Source organism: Myotis myotis, unplaced genomic scaffold (assembly GCF_014108235.1).
Source record: "Myotis myotis isolate mMyoMyo1 unplaced genomic scaffold, mMyoMyo1.p scaffold_m19_p_13, whole genome shotgun sequence".
In the NCBI taxonomy this organism is placed as follows: Eukaryota; Metazoa; Chordata; class Mammalia; order Chiroptera; family Vespertilionidae; genus Myotis; species Myotis myotis.
Genome location: NW_023416317.1, coordinates 55,946,238 through 55,964,746, shown reverse-complemented (window position 1 = coordinate 55,964,746; position 18,509 = coordinate 55,946,238). Strand labels below are relative to the sequence as shown.

At 39.6% G+C, this 18,509-nt stretch overlaps 1 protein-coding gene across 4 annotated transcripts in view; it reads right to left on the bottom strand.

The window, feature by feature from the left end:
* The window catches only part of DCAF1 (DDB1 and CUL4 associated factor 1), a 49,178-nt gene that overhangs the window by 24,801 nt on the left and 5,868 nt on the right, over positions 1-18,509 (bottom strand). For 2 of the 4 annotated variants that reach the window (XM_036333438.1, XM_036333439.1), the window contains exons 2-8: positions 16,623-16,740; positions 10,328-10,404; positions 8,198-8,271; positions 5,540-5,653; positions 3,367-3,504; positions 1,448-1,960; positions 1,042-1,143 (exon numbers count right to left, since the gene is read on the bottom strand). In XM_036333438.1, the coding sequence (XP_036189331.1) occupies positions 1,042-1,143; positions 1,448-1,960; positions 3,367-3,504; positions 5,540-5,653; positions 8,198-8,271; positions 10,328-10,404; positions 16,623-16,732 (1,128 nt within the window). In that variant the 5' untranslated portion in view covers positions 16,733-16,740. Of the gene's footprint in view, positions 1-1,041; positions 1,144-1,447; positions 1,961-3,366; positions 3,505-5,539; positions 5,654-8,197; positions 8,272-8,586; positions 8,819-10,327; positions 10,405-16,622; positions 16,741-18,509 lie in introns of those variants that run through there. The other 2 variants (XM_036333440.1, XM_036333441.1) reach the window with 2 other exon arrangements.

Below are 18,509 nucleotides of genomic sequence, written 5' to 3'. Positions count from 1 at the left end.
TGATGTGAATGAATCAAAATTATACCTATTTTTTTTGTCAGATCAGCAAAAAATACATTTTTTGGTGTGCCACATAAATTCCATTAATTAGTTTATGAGTGCCATGAGATGAAAAAGATTGAAAATCTCTGATCTAGAAAAATCACATGATCAATTCCAAAATATTAAATTAAGCTGCTAAATACGGGGAATCCTCTTAACAGAAGTAAAACAAATAGTGCTTACGAAAAACAAATAAAAAAACACTCTAAGATTCCAATTTTGTCTTGTCATTTCATTGACACTGATTCTAAATATATTCTCCAAAGAACAATCTTCAGCAAATTAACAAAACTAGTAAATTTTTAGAACTAACCAAAATGCACTTTAAATACACTTTTAAAGTTTATCTTAACTTTTGTTAACTCCCTATTCAATTCCCACTAGCCTCTCTGGGTACACCCTATCTTCTCAGCAATTCTAAGGGCAGGGAGTGCAATGCAAGCAGCAGGCTGCTTAATGGCTCTGAATCCAGGCCGATGAGGAGGGGCCTTGGAAGAGCTAGAGCACCCTCTCCCGTTTCTCATTCCAATATATCTTCTGGGTGGTGACACAGGCACAAGAAACAGATAAAACAACACAGATTTACAATTACATGAATTGTTACCCGTGCAGATCTCCGCAAAGTCAGTAGCAAAAACAACAGATATGTGCCCTGTTCAGAAGTTCTCCCAACACCCAGACTCAGACTTATAGTATTCAAATCCCTTCCTCTATACTCATTTGTGTTACACAAACCTCTACCACACTCCCACCCCAAAAAGCAGCCGTACCAGGTATTGTTCCCCTCTTACACTTAGGCCACTGCGTGTGGTTTTTCTCAGGTCACTACCACAAGAGGCACCTGGTAAGAGCCATCTCTTCTACCTAAACAAGAACTTTTGTTTGTTCTTATTTTGATATTTCTGGCAAGAGAAAACCCAAAGATGCTATATACCAAAACACATAGGCACATCCATGTCGATAAAATGTTCAGTCACCAAATACTGGTAAGAACTGTACCTTGAGCGCCTCAAACGTCAGCAGAACATCATTGGTCTGCTTCAGATCAATATAGAACATCATCAGCTCCCGGGACCCAAGCTGCATGAATATGGGGAGTAACTGAAATAAAAACCAAGAACAAGTCTTAACATTTGGTTTTATTTCCACCTATTTCCTCTTCCATTTTGAGGTTAGAAGAAATAAGGCCCTTCTTCCCTACCTCCTTTATGAAGACAAACATAGCAACACACTTTGATCAAACAGGCCGTATCAGAAGTAACCTGTATAACAGTTTGCCAGTTTGGGGCAAAGACTTTTTTGTATTAGAGTAAAAACACATCATTGTAGAAATGTTACCATAAAATATCACAGAAATAAGCACAGGAACTCCAAAGGGGGAACATACTATTTCCAATAAGCTTACCTCCTGGTATTCTCCTAGAGGAGTCAAATACTGGAGAATAAGTCGCTGTTCAATAGCAGGAGTCATAGGATAAAGGGTGTAATTGGTGCCAATCACCCACGGGGACATTTCTGACCAGCTGCTATTAGACAGCTCAACAAATATGCGATCTGGTTCCGATGATGAGAAACCCAACTTCTGCTTGGCTTTCCGAAAGCTCTCTCTGTCACCCTGCTTCGCTGACTTGTTTTTCCTCAGTCCTCCTTCCTCAGGTTTTGTTGCTGAGTTCATTCTGCTACTGGTCTTGTGGCCTGAATCAAGATGAAAGGAGATCTCCATGTCTCCAGAGGCTTCCTCTTGTTCACCATCCACTACATCTACAGCCATGTCGCCATAGTCCATATCCACCGCTTCTTCATCCAGAGGCAAAAGGGGTTCAGAGGAGAGCTTTCGGGGGCTGGGACGCTTGCTTTCTTGCCGCAAAGCCATTTCCTGAAGCTGTAGCTCCCGAAGTCTTCGAAGCACAATTGCTACCTATCAACAGATATTGGAATAAACGGGATTGTCTCTTCTGCATCATAATTTAAATGATTCTCAACAAATATTTATTCCCACTTACAGAGAAGTAGATACTGATGCACTTATCCCAATGCCTGGTAACAGTAAAGATTTAATAAATATGTTGACTTGATTCCTACAGTTTGATAAAATAAGCAACAGCTACCATAAAATTTCCCAGAGAACTCAAACCAGAAGACCTGCACATAAACTACATCATTCACAACTGACCTCTCAGGATCAAGATGAACTGGGTGGACCAACACACCTAAAAGAGGCAGACACTAAAATATACAGTATAAACAATCTTTTAAGTGTCTTTGAAAATTAAATGTGGTTTCTCAAACTTGTATCTGTTATAAGTTATAGAAATGGCCATCTACATTATACGTGGTTACATAATCTGTTTTTCAAGTTCATCATTTATTTTTTATTTTTACTTTTAAGTATTTATTTCTGGAGCCAATCCTAAAATGTGGTATTGTGCTTAGTTTTAAAAAGAGAGAGGGCCCTAATCGGTTTGGCTCTGTGGATAGAGCACTGGCCTGCGGACTGAAGGGTCCCAGGTTCGATTCCGGTCAAGGGCACATGCCCAGGCTGTGGGCTCGATTAGGAGGCAGCCGATCAATGATTCTCTCTCATCATTGATGTTTCCATCCTCTCTCCCTCTCCCTTCTTCTCTGAAATCAATAAAAAATATCTGGGGGAAAAAAAAAGAGGGAACCATAGCCAGTTTGGCTCAGTGGATAGAGCATCGGCCTGCGGACTGAAGGGTCGCGGGTTTGATGCTGGCCAAGGGCATATGCCTGGGTTGCGGGCTCAATCCCCAGTAGCAGGTGTGCAGGAGGCAGCTGATCAATGATTCTCTCTCATCATTGATATTTCTCTCTCTCCCTCTCCCTTCCCCTCTGAAATCAATAAAAATATGTTTAAAAAAAAAAAAAGAGGGATTATGCCGGCAGTTTAGTTTGAACTGCATTTAAAAAAACAATAATGGATGAATATGTAATAAAATAAGTATAGTAAAATATTCACAATTTAAGTGGTATATATACATCTGTTCACTGTAAAATTCTTTCAATCTTTCAATTTCGTCCTATGTTTTAAAATTTTCATAACCCACTGTTAAAGAGGAAAGGAAATGGTACTAATTTTTATTTGGTATATTAACTATCATGATCCTTGACAAGATGAAAAACACCATTTCCAAGTTAAAAAAAAAGTAAAATCAAAACTCTTATGAAAAGTAATCTGGAAATACTGAAATTACAGGTACACTCCAGTATAAGGTAATAAGATCTACCTATTCAAGTTTAAGTAGCAAGAAAAAACTTGATTATTCTCCCATCTTATACAAAAATTCATTTTAATATAGTCCTTACCAGCTGTGAATTTTCATCCCTATAGTTGGCAGCAATGTCCTGATTTTCCATAGCACCTCCTAATAGTCCAGTAGAATACGTCCTCAATGGCTGATCAGCCTCTCGGGCCCATTTAAAAAGATTTTCGACAATTCCTTCCTATAGTAAGGAAATGAAAAATTACAATTCAGAAAAAAACTATTTCCTTTTCTTTTTTAAAAAAATATATTTTTATTGATTTCAGAGAGGAAGGGAGAGAGATGAAAACATCAATGATGAAAGAGAATCATTGATCAGCTGCCTCTTGCACACCCCACACTGGGGATCGAGCCTGCAGAAAAAAACTATTTTCTTTTCTTTTAAATATATTTTATTGATTTTTTACAGAGAGGGAGGGAGAGGGATAGAGAGTTGGAAACATCAATCAGCTGCCCCCTGCACACCTCCCACTGGGGATGTGCCCGCAACCAAGGTACATGCCCTTGACCGGAATCAAACCTGGGACCCTTAAGTCCATAGGCCGACGCTCTATCCACTGAGCCAAACCAGTTACGGCAAAACTATTTTCATAATTAAAGATACAAGCAAAGATCTCAGTCTTATGAAAAATAATTAATATTTTCATGTTGGTCATAAAATTTAAAAATGCAAATAAACTAAGTGTCTAATAGTAGATGGTTTCAGTTAAATATCTATGTACCTGTGAAATACAATCCTATTTAGATGTTAAAACTCAAGCTAATTGGGGGTTGATGGGGGAGAATGAGGACACATTTGTAATACCTTAACTAATAAAAATAAATAAATAAATAAATAACTCAAGCTAAAAATCAACAGCCACATAATACAGACCTACTTCAGATGTTAAGACCACAAAGGTTCCATGACCAAGTGGGGAGCAATAAAATTTTTATATCCCTCTTGAAGTTTACAGTGCACATTTAACATTATTAATGCTGAGAAGTCCTGCCCAGCAGGCATAGCTCAGTGGTTGAGCTTTGACCTATGAACCAGGAAGTCACAGTTCGAATCCTGGTCAGGGCACATGCCCAGGTTGTGGGCTCAATCCCCAGTAAGGGACATGCAGAACACAGTTGATTAATGATTATCTCTCATTGCTGATGTTTCTATCACTCTCCCTCTCCCTTCCTCTCTTTGAAATTAATAAAAATATATATTTTTAAAAAGAAATAAAGATTGGAGTGAAGATAAATAAAATAGTGAATACAGAAAATGAATGAAACCAAAAGTTCTTTGAAAAGACCCATAAAATTGACAAATCTTTAGTTAGACTGACCAAGAAAAAGAGAGAAGACTCAAATTATTGGAATCAAAAATAAAAGATGAGCCCCAGCTGGTTTGGCTCAGTGGACAGAGCATCAGCCTGCGGACTGAAGGGTCCCGGGTTCAATTCTGTTCAAGGGCCCAGGCCGGGGTTTCGGGCTGGATCTCCAGTAGGGGGCGTGCAGACGGCAGCTGATTCTCTCTCATCATTGATGTTTCTATCTCTCTCCCTCTTCCTTCCTCTCTAAAATCAATAAAAATATATAAAAAATAATAAAAAAATAAAAGATGAGACATTACTATCAATTTTACAGAAATAAAAGGAATAAGAAAATACTATGAAATCACATTAAAAGTTCTGACAAGGATATAAATTTTTTTTTTGGTCTCCTGCAATGGTAGCTAATTGAAGATTTTAATATACAATACTGCAAATTACAGCAATAATTACAATGTTATTCTCTGAAATACTTTTTGTGGCACCCAAGCAGCAAGTACTCATTAAAATAATTACTTTTTAAATTTTTCATGCCTGGCCAGTGTAGTTCAGAGGTTGAGTGTTGACCTATGAATCAGAAGGTGACTGACTGACTGATTCCCAGTCAGAGCACATGCCCAGGTTGCAGGCTCAATCCCCCGTAGAGGGTATACAGGAGGCAGCCAATCAGTGATTCTCTCTCATCATTGATGTTTTTATCTCTTTCTCCCTCTCCCTTCCTCTCTGAAATCAATAAAATATATGTTAAAGGAAAAAATAAATAACTTTTCCTTACTATATTGGTTTCTTCCATTTCTTTAACATATATTACTATTATAATAAGAAAAAACTGTAACAATTATTTTATCAAAGGCAAATCAACATATCACTACTCAATTACAAAGTAAGGTGATATTTCTTTTTCATAAATACCTTTTCTTGAAAAACAACAGCAGTTTCCAGCCCTGGCATGATATCCAGTAGAAGTCTGCAAGCTGCAGTATTTAAAGGGGGCTCTCGGCTTGTCATCACATATGCATTCACCAGCTGTAAAGAAAAGAAGCAATAGTTTTTATTTTTTTATAGTCCTCACACAAGGATATGTTTATTGATTTTAGAGAGAGGAAGGAGGAAAGGGAGGAAGGAAGAGAGGGAGGGAAAGAAAGACAGAGAGAGAAATATACGAAAGAGAATCAATGTTGCCTCCCATACGAGCCCTGTCCGGGGATGGAGCCCACAATCTAGGTATGTGCCCTGACTGGGAAATGAACCCACAACCTTTGGTGCATGGGATGACACTCCAACCAACCAAGCTACCCATCCAGGACAGAAAAGGAATATGTTTTGTCTAAAATTCAACCCAGTCAAATTAATAAAGCCTAACAAATCCTTAATATACTCTTATCACTTGCCTACAAGGTATTAAAGAAGACCGTACCTAACAATTACTAATTAAACCTTTAATTATTATTTTTAAATATGTATTTATTTTTATTTGTTTTAATATATTTTTATTAATTTCAGAGAGGAAGGGAAAGGGATAGAGAGATAGAAACATCGATGAGAGAAAAATATCATCCATCAGCCTCCTGCATGCCCCCTACTGTGGGTATCGAGCCCATAACCCGGGCATGTGCCCTGACTGAGAATGAAACCTTGACCTCCTGGTTCATAGTTCAAAGCTTAGCCACTGAGCTGCTCCAGCTGGCTGTCTCCAATTGGGGCCAGAGATAGAACCCAGGTATGACCAGCCACACTGGCTAGGCAAATCTTTAATTACTATAGTTATGAACCCACTGAGCCATGACATCATATGTAATCTCTTCTGCAGCTTTACAATCAAATTCCCCCAAAACAACTCAGCAACCATAGGGGCTACTGAAGTAGCCAAGTGAGAGATGGTAGTGGCTAAACCTAGGTCTGGCAATAAAGGCAGAAAGAAGTGGAGAAACTTGTGAAGGCTAAGGAGGAGGAATGATAAAATCACTGAATTAGAGAGTTTGGAGGAATAGAAGGTAACTTCTAGCTGGCTAGACAAGGACACATTAGTGAGCTAGAGAACAAGAGAAAGAGATTGTGAACCAAACAATTAGACACGTGGAATTTAAGGTGTCCGTGGGGGATATCCAAGTGGGACTGTCTGGAAAGCAGCTGGAAGTGATCTGAAGCTGAGAAGTTACATTGATAATAGAGAAATAAATTGGGAAGTTAATACAATCTATATATATAAAAGCCCAGCAACCATTAGGGCAGAAGACCGGAATGACCAGAATGACCGGTTGCTGTGACGTGCACTGACCACCAGGGGGCAGATGCTCAACACAGGAGCTGCCCCCTGGTGGTCAGTGTACTCCCACAGCGGGAGTACTGCTCAGCCAGAAGCCGGGCTCACCGCTGGTGAGTGCAGCAGCAGTGGCAAGAGCCTCTCCCACCTCTGTGGCAGCACTAAGGAGCGGTAAGGCGGGAGCAGGCGGGCAGTTAGGAGTGAGCAGGCAGGCGGTAAGGAGCGAGCAGGCGGGCAGTTAGGAGCGAGGGGTCCCAGATTGCAAGAGGGCACAGGCCAGGCTGAAGGACTCCCCCCTCACCCCCGCACAAATTTTGTGCATCGGGCCTCTAGTATAGATAATAATAGCTAATACTGAGCTCTCATGAACCAAGTTCTGTGCTAAATACTTTTCATGCTTAATTTCATTCAAGGATTATAAAAACCTTTTTTTAAAAAAAATATATTTTATTGATTTTTTACAGAGAGGAAGGGGGAGAGATAGAGAGTTAGAAACATCGATCAGCCGCCTCCTGCACATCTCCCACTGGGGACGTGCCCGCAACCCAGGTACATGCCCTTGACCAGAATCGAACCTGGGACCCCTCAGTCCACAGGCCGACGCTCTATCCACTGAGCCAAACCGGTTTCGGCATAAAAAACCTTTAACGATAAGAACTATCAACCCCTACCTTACAGATCAGGAAAATAAAGCCTGGAGAAGCTTAAGTTGCCTAAAGATCAGTCAATGATGGAGATGCATTAAACTCAAAACATGGATCCTCCCCACCGGACAAAGCCCATGTCCTCAAGCATCATGCCATTCTGCCTCCAAAAACAGCCACAGTTACTGGACAATGCCTATGTCTAGGAGCTGTGAGGGAGATGTGTGTGTGTGTGTATTTCCCCTCATTTACTTCTCAACAGTCCCGAGTTAGAGAAGGCACCTCTCTCTCCATCGACATTCCCAACGAACACAGTGCAGTGACAATGCAGAATCATGCCACATGCATCGCTCTTATTTTTCTATTGAGGAGCCCAAGAGGACTCTTATTCCCAAACTCAAAATCATCTTGTCCAAAGATAAACACAGGTGCCTTGGGAGCTCTCACCAATATTCAACTGAACGAAGTACACACCTTGAGAAAATACCTGTGACTTTGGTAAGGATGAGGCCATGATTACTCTCATTTCACCAAATTAAAAACCTATCCACTCTATTCCCACCTTTGTCAAGGCCTCAGGAGAAAGTAAACTATTTAGAAAAACAACAATAACGTACAGCATCTACTGATGATAATCGGGAGAAAAGTAAGCAGCAAACCTACCGCATTCATGAAATCATCGTTCTTGAAGAGTATTCTCAGCAGATGGCCCAGCATACACTCTGGATCAGCTCGACCTACCAAAAGAGGGGAACAAAGGAATAAGCCAGCCATCCCCGTCAAGCAACTGAGACCTCTGTAACGGCACCCTGGCTGTTATAAATACTATTAAAATACCAAACAAAAAGAAATAGAAACAAAGAAAAGATTCTTTGATAAATTAGGTTTCTTAAAAGTGACAATATAAAAACTCACCGTCCCATCTCCCAGGCTATTGCTTACATAGCAATGCTGAATTAAATGAGCACTAGACCCAGGCCAGCAATGTTAAATATATACAAGATGTACAAATGTATACAAAATGTATATATAAGAATCAGAAAGGAACCTACAACAAGAAAAGCCCTGACTTCCCAGCCTCAGAAAGGTAGCAACACTTCTTTTGATGGGTGGCCTGGGAAAGACAGGCTTCAAGTCCAGTCCCCCTTTCAACTACAAGACCAACAGCAGCAGGGATGTGTCCTCAAAACTGCAGACATCCAGGGCTGGTCGTGGGTGTGGGAATCACACTAAGCAATCATCACCTCTAAAGATACTGTAACCTTGGCTTTGAATTCTGAGCCCCTGGAGAAAGAAAGGAGACAAAGAACCTAAAATCTACTCAACACATGGCCTAAAAGTAAAATAATCGGTTAACAGTGGGAGAGGTTTGTTTTTAAAACAGATACTATCTATCTTTAGCTTTCTTTTCAAAACATTAGAGTGAAAAATTTAGTCAAAGGATGAAAAAAGATGTAAGTTGCTGATATGAAGTTTTGCCCAAGCTGTACTTAGTATCCCAAAGTAATTCACAAAAAAGAAAAGTTAGAGACTAGTATCATAAAAACAAATGAGGACCTCGGATTACCAACTTTCTATGTTTAGAAATGATGGAACTAAAACCATTATATTTATTAACAGAAATTATGGTTAATGACAAATATTGCTTAACATGAGAGGTAGGGAGGAAAAAATTGTCTTTACATTTCTACTGAAAAAAAGCGTATCTTTCTGTCTCTCCCTTCTACCTCATTACTATTTCATCCTTTCTAAGGCAGTATCACTAAGCATGATTATCTCTCTTTTTAGTTCTTTTCATAATGCCATACATTAACTAAAATTCTTATTTCACATTCATTTTTATATTTCATACTCCGATTGCCTTACTAAAAATGTGGGTTAAACAGGTAAATAAGTCCTCTGAAGTCACAAGTGGGGATGTCTAGGACAGGGCAGCAGGGAACACCCATAAACAACTGGACACTCAATGTGAAATGCCTAACTTACTTACATTTGAGAACAAATGTCTAAGAAATAGAAATAAACCCTGCAACATTCAGGTGGATATACAATGTTCTTATTTTTCTAACTCCCATTCATTTTCACTATCTCTCCATACTCTAAATTTCAGACTCTTCTCTCCACAAAGGTCTGGTGGCTCTTGAGAGAGAAGGTTTAGTGCAGTGTAGGCCCCTACAAGACTTAAGCTTTGCCCACTGGTCATCTACCTTAGAGAGAACATGAAATAGCGTCTCAAGTTCCATATAGCAAATCAAATTCCATGCCAAAGCAGGCTAGGTTGTCATGACTCTAATTAAATCAGCCCAAAATAAAACCAAATTGTGTCAGGGCATATTGTAGCTGTCCAAACACTAAAGCAGACATCAAGAAGGCTGTTTATTATTCAAGGCTCCAAGTATCAACTTCATAACGAAAGCAAGGCACTGAGTGCGTTCTCAACCCCGTTCCCCATCAGTAAAAGAAACGTTAGCATTGTTAGAGAGGTAAAGGCACAGACACCTTTGTGTTTAAAAGTCAGAAAGAGAAAACAGTTTTCTCTTTTTAAGTCTTTGTAATCATACCAAATGAGTCAATAAGGTATACCTACATTTATTTGATGTGTAAATATTACAAATTATTTCAATTTCTCCAGAAATTTATTTTTCCTCACTGCTCCCACCTTGAACAATATTTTAACAAATATCAAGTCTTAAAACTTAGCATGAAATATGCGATTTCAATTGGAAAACATTTTCTATTAAGCAATTTTCTTTTGTAAGAAAATTAAAGCCACGTTTAGAACACAGGTCTCACCAGGATGTCGATCATCAAATGGGTCTGGATCCCCCTTACGATATTCTTCAGTTTCTTTTTCAATCAATTCAGACATCCTAGCACAAAGGGAAGACAGGGTCAACTCTAGACAAGCATATAAAAACATGTGCCACCACCTACAACAGTCAATAGTCAAAGTGTAAATAAAAGCAAAAAGTTAAGAAAAGGTATTTTTCTGATAAACAGAGATCTAAACAACAATCTTATAAAACAATTTCTACTCCCCAAATCATTCAAAAAATAGCACTGTTATCCCCTCAGAAGCCAAAAACCTAGGAGTCATCATTAAAACCCTCGTTTTTTTCCTCATCCCTCACAATTCCTGTTAGCCCTACCTTCAAAATATCTCTTGACTTTAATTATTTCTCCAAATCTTGACCATTCCGATCCTTGTCCAGACCTCCATCATCAACTCCCTGGACTGCTTGCACTGGTCTCCTTGCTTTTTGCTTCAATGCTTGACCTGACAATTCATCCTCCAACTTCCAATGACTTACCACAATAACTGAGTTAAACCCAAGTACTATCATGGCTTAGAATAATCCAGATTCTGTCTGCATCTCTGACCACTTCTCTCCATCCCTCTTTCACTAAGCTGCAGTAACATGGCCCTCTCTGATTTTCAGAGTCCAAGTTGATTACTGCTTCAGGGCCTTTCTTTGTGCTGTTGCCTCAGCCTACAACAGTGATGGCGAACCTTTTGAGCTCGGCGTGTCAGCATTTTGAAAAACCCTAACTTAACTCTGGTGCCGTGTCACATACAGAAATTTTTTTATCTTTGCAACCATAGTAAAACAAAGATTTATATTTTTGATATTTATTTTATATATTTATATGCCATTTAACAAAGAAAAATCAACCAAAAAAATGAGTTCGCGTGTCACCTCTGACACGGTGTCATAGTTCGCCATCACTGGCCTACAACATTCTTTCTCCACATAAGCTCTCACCCATGCACCCAAGCAGCCACTCATCTTCTCTCTCTCACTATAGAGTAGTTTTGCCTATTCCACAGTTTCATATAAATGGAATCCATACACTCTTTTTATATCTGGCTACTTTCACAGAATTTTTTTAAATCTTATATCAATTTGAGAGAGAGAGAGAGAGGGAGAGAGAGGGAGGATGAGAGAGGAAGAGAGAAGGATAGTGGGAGAGCAAGAGTGAGCAAAAGAGAGTCCCTTTGTATCCATGCATTCTTTTTGAAACAAGAAAAATCACTTTTAAACTTTTTTTTAAATATATTTTTATTGATTTCAGAGAGGAAAGTAGAGGGAGCAAGAGAGAGAATCATTGATTGGCTGCCTCCTGCACACCCCTTACTGGGGATCAAGCCCACAACCTGGGCATGTGCCCTTGACCAGAATCAAACCCGCGACCCTCCAGTCTGTAGGCCGACGCTCTATACACTGAATCAAACAGGCTAGGGCAGGGGTGGGCAAATTTTTTGACTCGAGGGCCACAATGGGTTCTTAAACTGGACCGGAGGGCCGGAACAAAAGCATGGATGGAGTGTTTGTGTGAACTAATATAAATTCAAAGTAAACATCATTACATAAAAGGGTACGGTCTTTTTTTTTTTAGTTTTATTCATTTCAAACGGGCCGAATCCGGCCCGCGGGCCGTAGTTTGCCCACGGCTGGGCTAGGGCAAGAGAACCCTAAGCAAGACTGACATTGTAATCTATTATAATGACAATCAAATACAAGGCTGTCCCACCCTCCAATATCTAGATGCTGTCCTAACTCAAACTCTCCTATATGTTTCATTTCCACAAAACCGTACTTCCTAGTCTTAGGGTTAAGCTCCCTGCAAAAATTCTTACCCACTCTAGTATGTTTTTCCCCATCAAGCCTCAGAATTATTTCTACTTTTTCTACCTTTCCCTCTAAACTGAAAATTATCTTTGCCACAAAAGGCAATTACACAAAATATATGTAAAATTACATAAGACCTACTAGAATCTCCAGTTGAAACTAAGCAATATAGCATAGCAGAAATTAAAAACATGGATTCTGGAGCCAGATCACCAGGGTTCAAACCTTCCATTAACTGTGTGTCCAATTAATTAACCTATCTGTGCCTCATCTGTAAAATGATGGTAACAGTACCTATTCCTTGAGGTTTAAGTCAATATATGTACTCTACTTAGAACAAAGCCTGATATGTGAGAGCTATTTAGGTGTTGTTACTATTAACAATGAGAATCAGCCCTGGCCGATTTGGCTCAGTGGATAGAGCGTCAGCCTACAGACTGAAAGGTCCCGGGTTCAATTCCAGGCAAGGGCACATGCCTGGGTTGCGGGCTTGATCCCCATAGTGGGTGTGTAGGAGGCAGCCAATCAATGATTCTCTCTTATCACTGATGTTTCTATCTCTCTCTCTCCCTGTCCCTTCCTCTCTGAAATCAATAAAAATATAATTTTTTAAAAAAGAGAGAATCAAACAAACAGAAAACAACCTAAGGTAGATACTGACTGGCATAGGGCAGGAGGGAGCCTTCTGGAGGTGCTATGCAAGTTCTGTAACTTGATCTGGGTGATAGTTTTACAAGTAAAAAAATCCATCAAGCAAAGTACTTTACAATATGTAAGTAATATTTCAATAATGTGGATTAAGCTCACACAGCTTGGCTCAATGCCAGGCCTTTTTTACAGAATCAAGTCAAAGGCTTGATATAATAAATAAAATAACATAAATAATAAAATCAATTAAAGTTATAAACAGCAGTACATTTTTCTTAGGAAAAGTGCCAAAAGATCATAAAAAAGTAGTGGTCAATAAAAGATTAAGTAGACCTGTAATTCATTGCCTGCTTCTTTTTTTTTTTTTTTTAAATATATTTTATTGATTTTAGAGAAGAAGGGAGAGGGAGAGATAGAAATATCAATGATGAGAATCATTGATCGGCTGCCTCCTGCACACCCCCTACTGGGGGATCGAGCCCACAACCCAGCATGTGCCCTTGGCTGGAATCGAACCTGGGACCCTTCAGTCCGCAGACCGACGCTCTTTCCATTGAGCCAAACCAGCTAGGGCTGCTGCTTCTTTTTTAAAAAAAAATTTTATGTATTGATTTTAAAGAGAGGACGGGGGAGAGAGAGGGAGAGAGGGAACATCGATTTGTTCCTCTTATTTATGCATTCGTTGGTTGCTCCTTGCATGTGCCCTGACCTGAAATAGAACCTGCAACCTTGGCGTACCTGGACAACGCTCTAACCAACCAATCTACCCAGCCAGGGCTCATTGCTCTCGTGGAATATACCAAATACCCAAACCTGCGGCCACTGAGGAGCGGGTGAAAAAAACATGAAGGGACATCAAAATCCAGTGAACTAACAGACCCACAATTTGGAGGGGGTGGAAGTTGCCCCTATTAAAGTACACTACACTTTGAATTCATCCTGTCCCTTAAACTGCCCTCTAACCTTGAAGATCTTTTTAGGATTTCACTCCATACAATTTCCCATTCCAGCCTCCTATTCACCCTCCACACTGGTGGGGCCCATTTCCTCGCTGCTACAAAATGTGCCCCAGGCCCTTCTCCCCTCAAAGCCTTTTTCAGTCACATTTTTCACATTTTCTAGAAAACCTATTTCTCTGCTTTTCATCGAGCTGTATTCTACCATCTTTCAAATCCCTTTTCCAAGGAAACTTTCCCTCATCATGGACTGGAAAGCCCACTGGAATTGGGAGTAAAACCAGGATTCTAACCTTGTTTTCCACTGCCTGGCTATGCAGGCTTTCCCAAGTAGCTCTGAGGATGGCTTTCTCTTAACAATGTAACTCTCAGTGATACTTTTAGTAACAAATGAGGAAGTTGAGATTCAGAGAAGTGTCTCATTGAGTTCTGACACACAAAAGGTCTTCAAATATTTGTTGAGTGAATAAAAGAAGCTGACTCATTCAAGTTGTTTCATTCTCATCACCTCCACAATATTTATGAACAATACCGCCAGATTTAGCACTTCATTATATGCATACTAGAGGCCCAGTGCACAAATTCGTGCATGGGTGGGGTGGGGTCCGGCTGGCCTACCCCGATTGGGGCCAATTGGGGCCAATCAGGCCAGCCCCCTGGTCGAACTCCCAAATGAACTCCCAATCGACTCCCAATCAAAGGGACAATCTGCATATTAGCCTTTTATTATATGGGATTTTGTACTATTCTGCATTGTTTCTTATCCATTAGTTGCTTCCCAGAAGGTTAGCACCTTGAAGACAGGACCCTCTATTTTAGGTTTTGCATTGCTGAATAACTTAGCATAGTGACAATGATGGTCAAAAACGATAAATGTGGAAGAGCCTTGAAAATAAAACATTTGAGTATTTTTGTTCAGTATGTGTGTTTGATAAAATTTTTAGAGCAATTGAGTGAATCCACTGCTAACATGATCCCCATTTATGATTCTCTTCTTTCATTTACATCAATAATCCACATATAACTGCACAATCCTTAGATCCTTTAATTCACTGTGGCTGCATTTCAAGTATCTTGTGATTAGTTCTTAATCTCCAATGCCTCTACAAATTAAACCCCCTTTCCACCAGTCAACAATTGTCCTTAAAAAAAAACCTGTACTTTCACATGTTCCCCATGTATCAGAGCAGTTATGAACAAATGCATTTATCTGTTTAAACTTTCATAAGATCAGTTTTCTTTCTCCCTAAAAAACAGATCATTGGCCCTGGCCAGGTGGCTCAGTTGATTAGACGTAGTTCCAATCCATCAGGCACCAGAAAATACGTTGCTACTCCTTCTGAAGGAAGCCAGCACTCTGAGGCAGAAAAAGGAGGTGGGGCCAAATGTAAGTGCCCTCATAAACCACTCTAAAAAGTTTACATTTTAGCCCTGGTCGGTTAGCTCAATTGGTTAGAGCATCGTCCCAATGCCAAGTTGCAGCTTTGATCTCTGGTAGAGCACATGTAAGAATCAACCAATGACTGCATAAGTAAGTGGAACAACAAATCAATGTTTCTCTCTCTCTCCCTTTACCCTCCTTCCTCTTCCTCTCGCTCTCTGAAATCAATTTAGAAAATAAAAAGTTTCTATTTCATTCTGTAGGAAAACAGGAACCAGGGAAGAATCAGGAATAGTGGTATGACAATCAGATTTGTGTATGGAAAGATGCATCTTTCAGCAAAGGGGAGGATGTATTCGAAGAGGGTAAGCTAGAGACAAAGGGATAATACACACTGCCTAACGGGCCAGGCAAGAACCAGCTGATACCTAATGAAGAAAGCAGTGATGGGACGGTGCAGAGGAGGAAGCAGACTCCTCAGAGCTTGATGACTAAATTGTGCTGGTAGAGGAATACACGAAAGAGGATGGTTTTCAGTTGTTCAGTTTAAAACCACTTACACCAAGGCATGGAAGAAGCTGTGAACAGGAGGGAGGGAGGATGAAGGCTATAAGCTCTATTTTGGACATGACATGTTTTAGGTGTCTGTGCAATAGACAGGTAAAGATGTGTGAAACAAACAGCTGAGAAATGTATCTGAAATTTTAAAATGAAGGGTCTGAAGTAAAATAGAGATTTGAAAGTTAACATAGGAATAATGTTTTAAATCATGGACGGAGATGAAACTATCTCTGGAGAATACTTAGGGTGAATGGAAAAGAAAACCACAAACAAAGCCCTGGACTTAAAACACAGGCAGAAGAGCCCGACTGGCGTGGCTCAGTGGTTGAGCATCAACCTATGAACCAGGAGGTTCAAACCCCAGTGTGGGGCGTGCAAGAGGCAGCCGATCAGTGATTCTCTCTCATCACTGATGTTTCTATCTCTCTCCCCCTCTCCCTTCCTTTCTGAAATCAGTTAACAGGAAGGAAAAAAAAAAAAAAAAAAAAAACCACAGGCAGAACAACTTACAGAGGAGAATGAGAACAAAGGGCCTGAAAGGAAAGGTAAGAAACTTAAGAAGGGATGGGAAGGGGGAGAGATTAACCAGGGAATTTATATGCATATATGCATAACCTATGGACACAGACAATAATGTGGTGAAGGTGTGGAAGGGGCAGGTGTAGAGTGGAGGGGGTCAATGGGGAAAAAGGGGGGGGAACATCTATAATACTTTCAACAATAAAGATAAATTTTTTAATTAAATTTTTTTAAAAAGGAATGTAAAGAGCTTCAAGAAGTAAGGAGATAAAGACTAGTTTTGAAAGGGAAATAAATGGATTTAGAATTCACAGTGAAGGTGAAATGTTCCTATACTATCTACAAGTTTTCCTTCTTTAAAAAGTAATTTTTTTTTAATTAATTGTCCATACCTGGTAAGAATAGGTACCATGTCCTGCCCACTGCCATGTTCCTTCTCCCACTGCTCCAGCAGGGTAGTGAGCTCAGCTTTAGAGTCCACATGTACTGCTACCGTAGTCATGGCTGGGCCTGAGGAAGCAGAAAATAATAATAAGACAAATAAACCTGACATACTTCCTACAAAAAGGAAAATGAGGGGAAAGAAAAGGAATAAACAGCATAGAAAGTAATTAAAAGCATGAAAATGTTAACCCTTAAGAAAATTTTTAATTGTGATACAGTGAGAAACCTGGGATTGGGAGCCTCGATAATCACTCGAGTCATGATGAGCAGGTCGTCACCTCTCTCAGCCTCAGCTCACTTACCGTCAAATTAGATGGAGAAACGGATTGAAATCATGATTCTTAAACTTTCTAGGATCAGGAAACTCCTTTGAGAATCAGACAAAAGCTATGGCCCCTTTCACCCCTTAAAAGTGTATATACCTACATTCCATACATAAATGATCCCAGGTCTAGACAGCTGAGCTCCAAAACTTTGAGACTACATTTTTTAAAATACAAAATTAGTCCTAGCTGGTTTGGCTCAGTGGATAGAGCGTCAGCCTGCAGACTGAATGGTCCTGGGTTCGATGCCGTTCTCGAGCCTCAGTAGGGGGCATGCAGGAGGCAGTCGATAGATGATTCTCTCTTTCCTTCTCTTCTCTCTCGCTCTCTCTCTTTCTCTCTCTCTCTCCCCCCCTTTCCTCTCTGAAATCAATAAAAATATATTTAAATACATACATACATAAATATATATATTAAGGAAACATTGTTAATTTTTATTAGGGTAGAAAATAGCAAGGTAAATGTTTAAAAAGAAAATGTTTTTATTAGAGTCATACACTAAGTCACAATGTCTGAGGTTTAGCCAATAACAAATTTTTTTAAAAAGTGGGGAGGAGCCGAAACCGGTTTGGCTCAGTGGATAGAGCGTCAGCCTACGGACTGAGAGGTCCCAGGTTCGATTCCGGTCAAGGGCATGTACCTGGGTTGTGGGCACATCCCCGGTGGGGGATGTGCAAGAGGCAGCTGATCGATGTTTCTCTCTCATCGATGTTTCTAACTCTCTATCCCTCTCCCTTCCTCTCTGTAAAAATCAATAGAATATATTTTTTTTAAAAAAGAAAACCCAGGCTGTATTTTTTACTGTAATTACTAACTATATATGCATTTTTAAAAATAAATTTCTTGAATTTTACCTTTACAGAAAAGTTGCAAAGATAGAATTCCTATATACGCCTCACCCAGTTCGGTTTCCTCTAATGTTACCATCCTATCTTATAGTGGTACAGTGTCAAAAATTAAGAAACCCAATGTTGGTACATTGCTACTAACTAAACTCCAGGCATGATTCGTATTTCTCCAGTTTTTCCATTCATGTCTTTTCTGTTCCAAGATCTCATCCAGTGTACCACACTGGCATTTAGTTGTTGTGTCCATAGTGTCCTCTGGTCTGTCAGTTTTTGAGTCTTTCCTTGTTTTTTCATGACCTTGACAATCTTGAGAAGTACTTGCCAAGGGGGTTGGGTGGACCAAAAATTTAACCATTTACAGAATAACATCAATCCTTAAATCCTTTCCAAAAAATAGAACATGAGCCACCATTTTTTCCTAATTTATTCCACAAAGCCAGCATCACCCCAAACCAAAAAAGATAAAACATCACAAGAAAACTAAAGACCAATATACTTCATGAAAATAAATGCAAAAATCCTCAACAAAATATTAGCAAGCTAAATACAGCAGCATATAAAGAGCATTACATACCATAATCAAGTGGGATTTCTCCCAAAAATGCAAGGGTGACTTTATATATGAAAACCAATTAATATAATACACACACATTAACAGAATGGA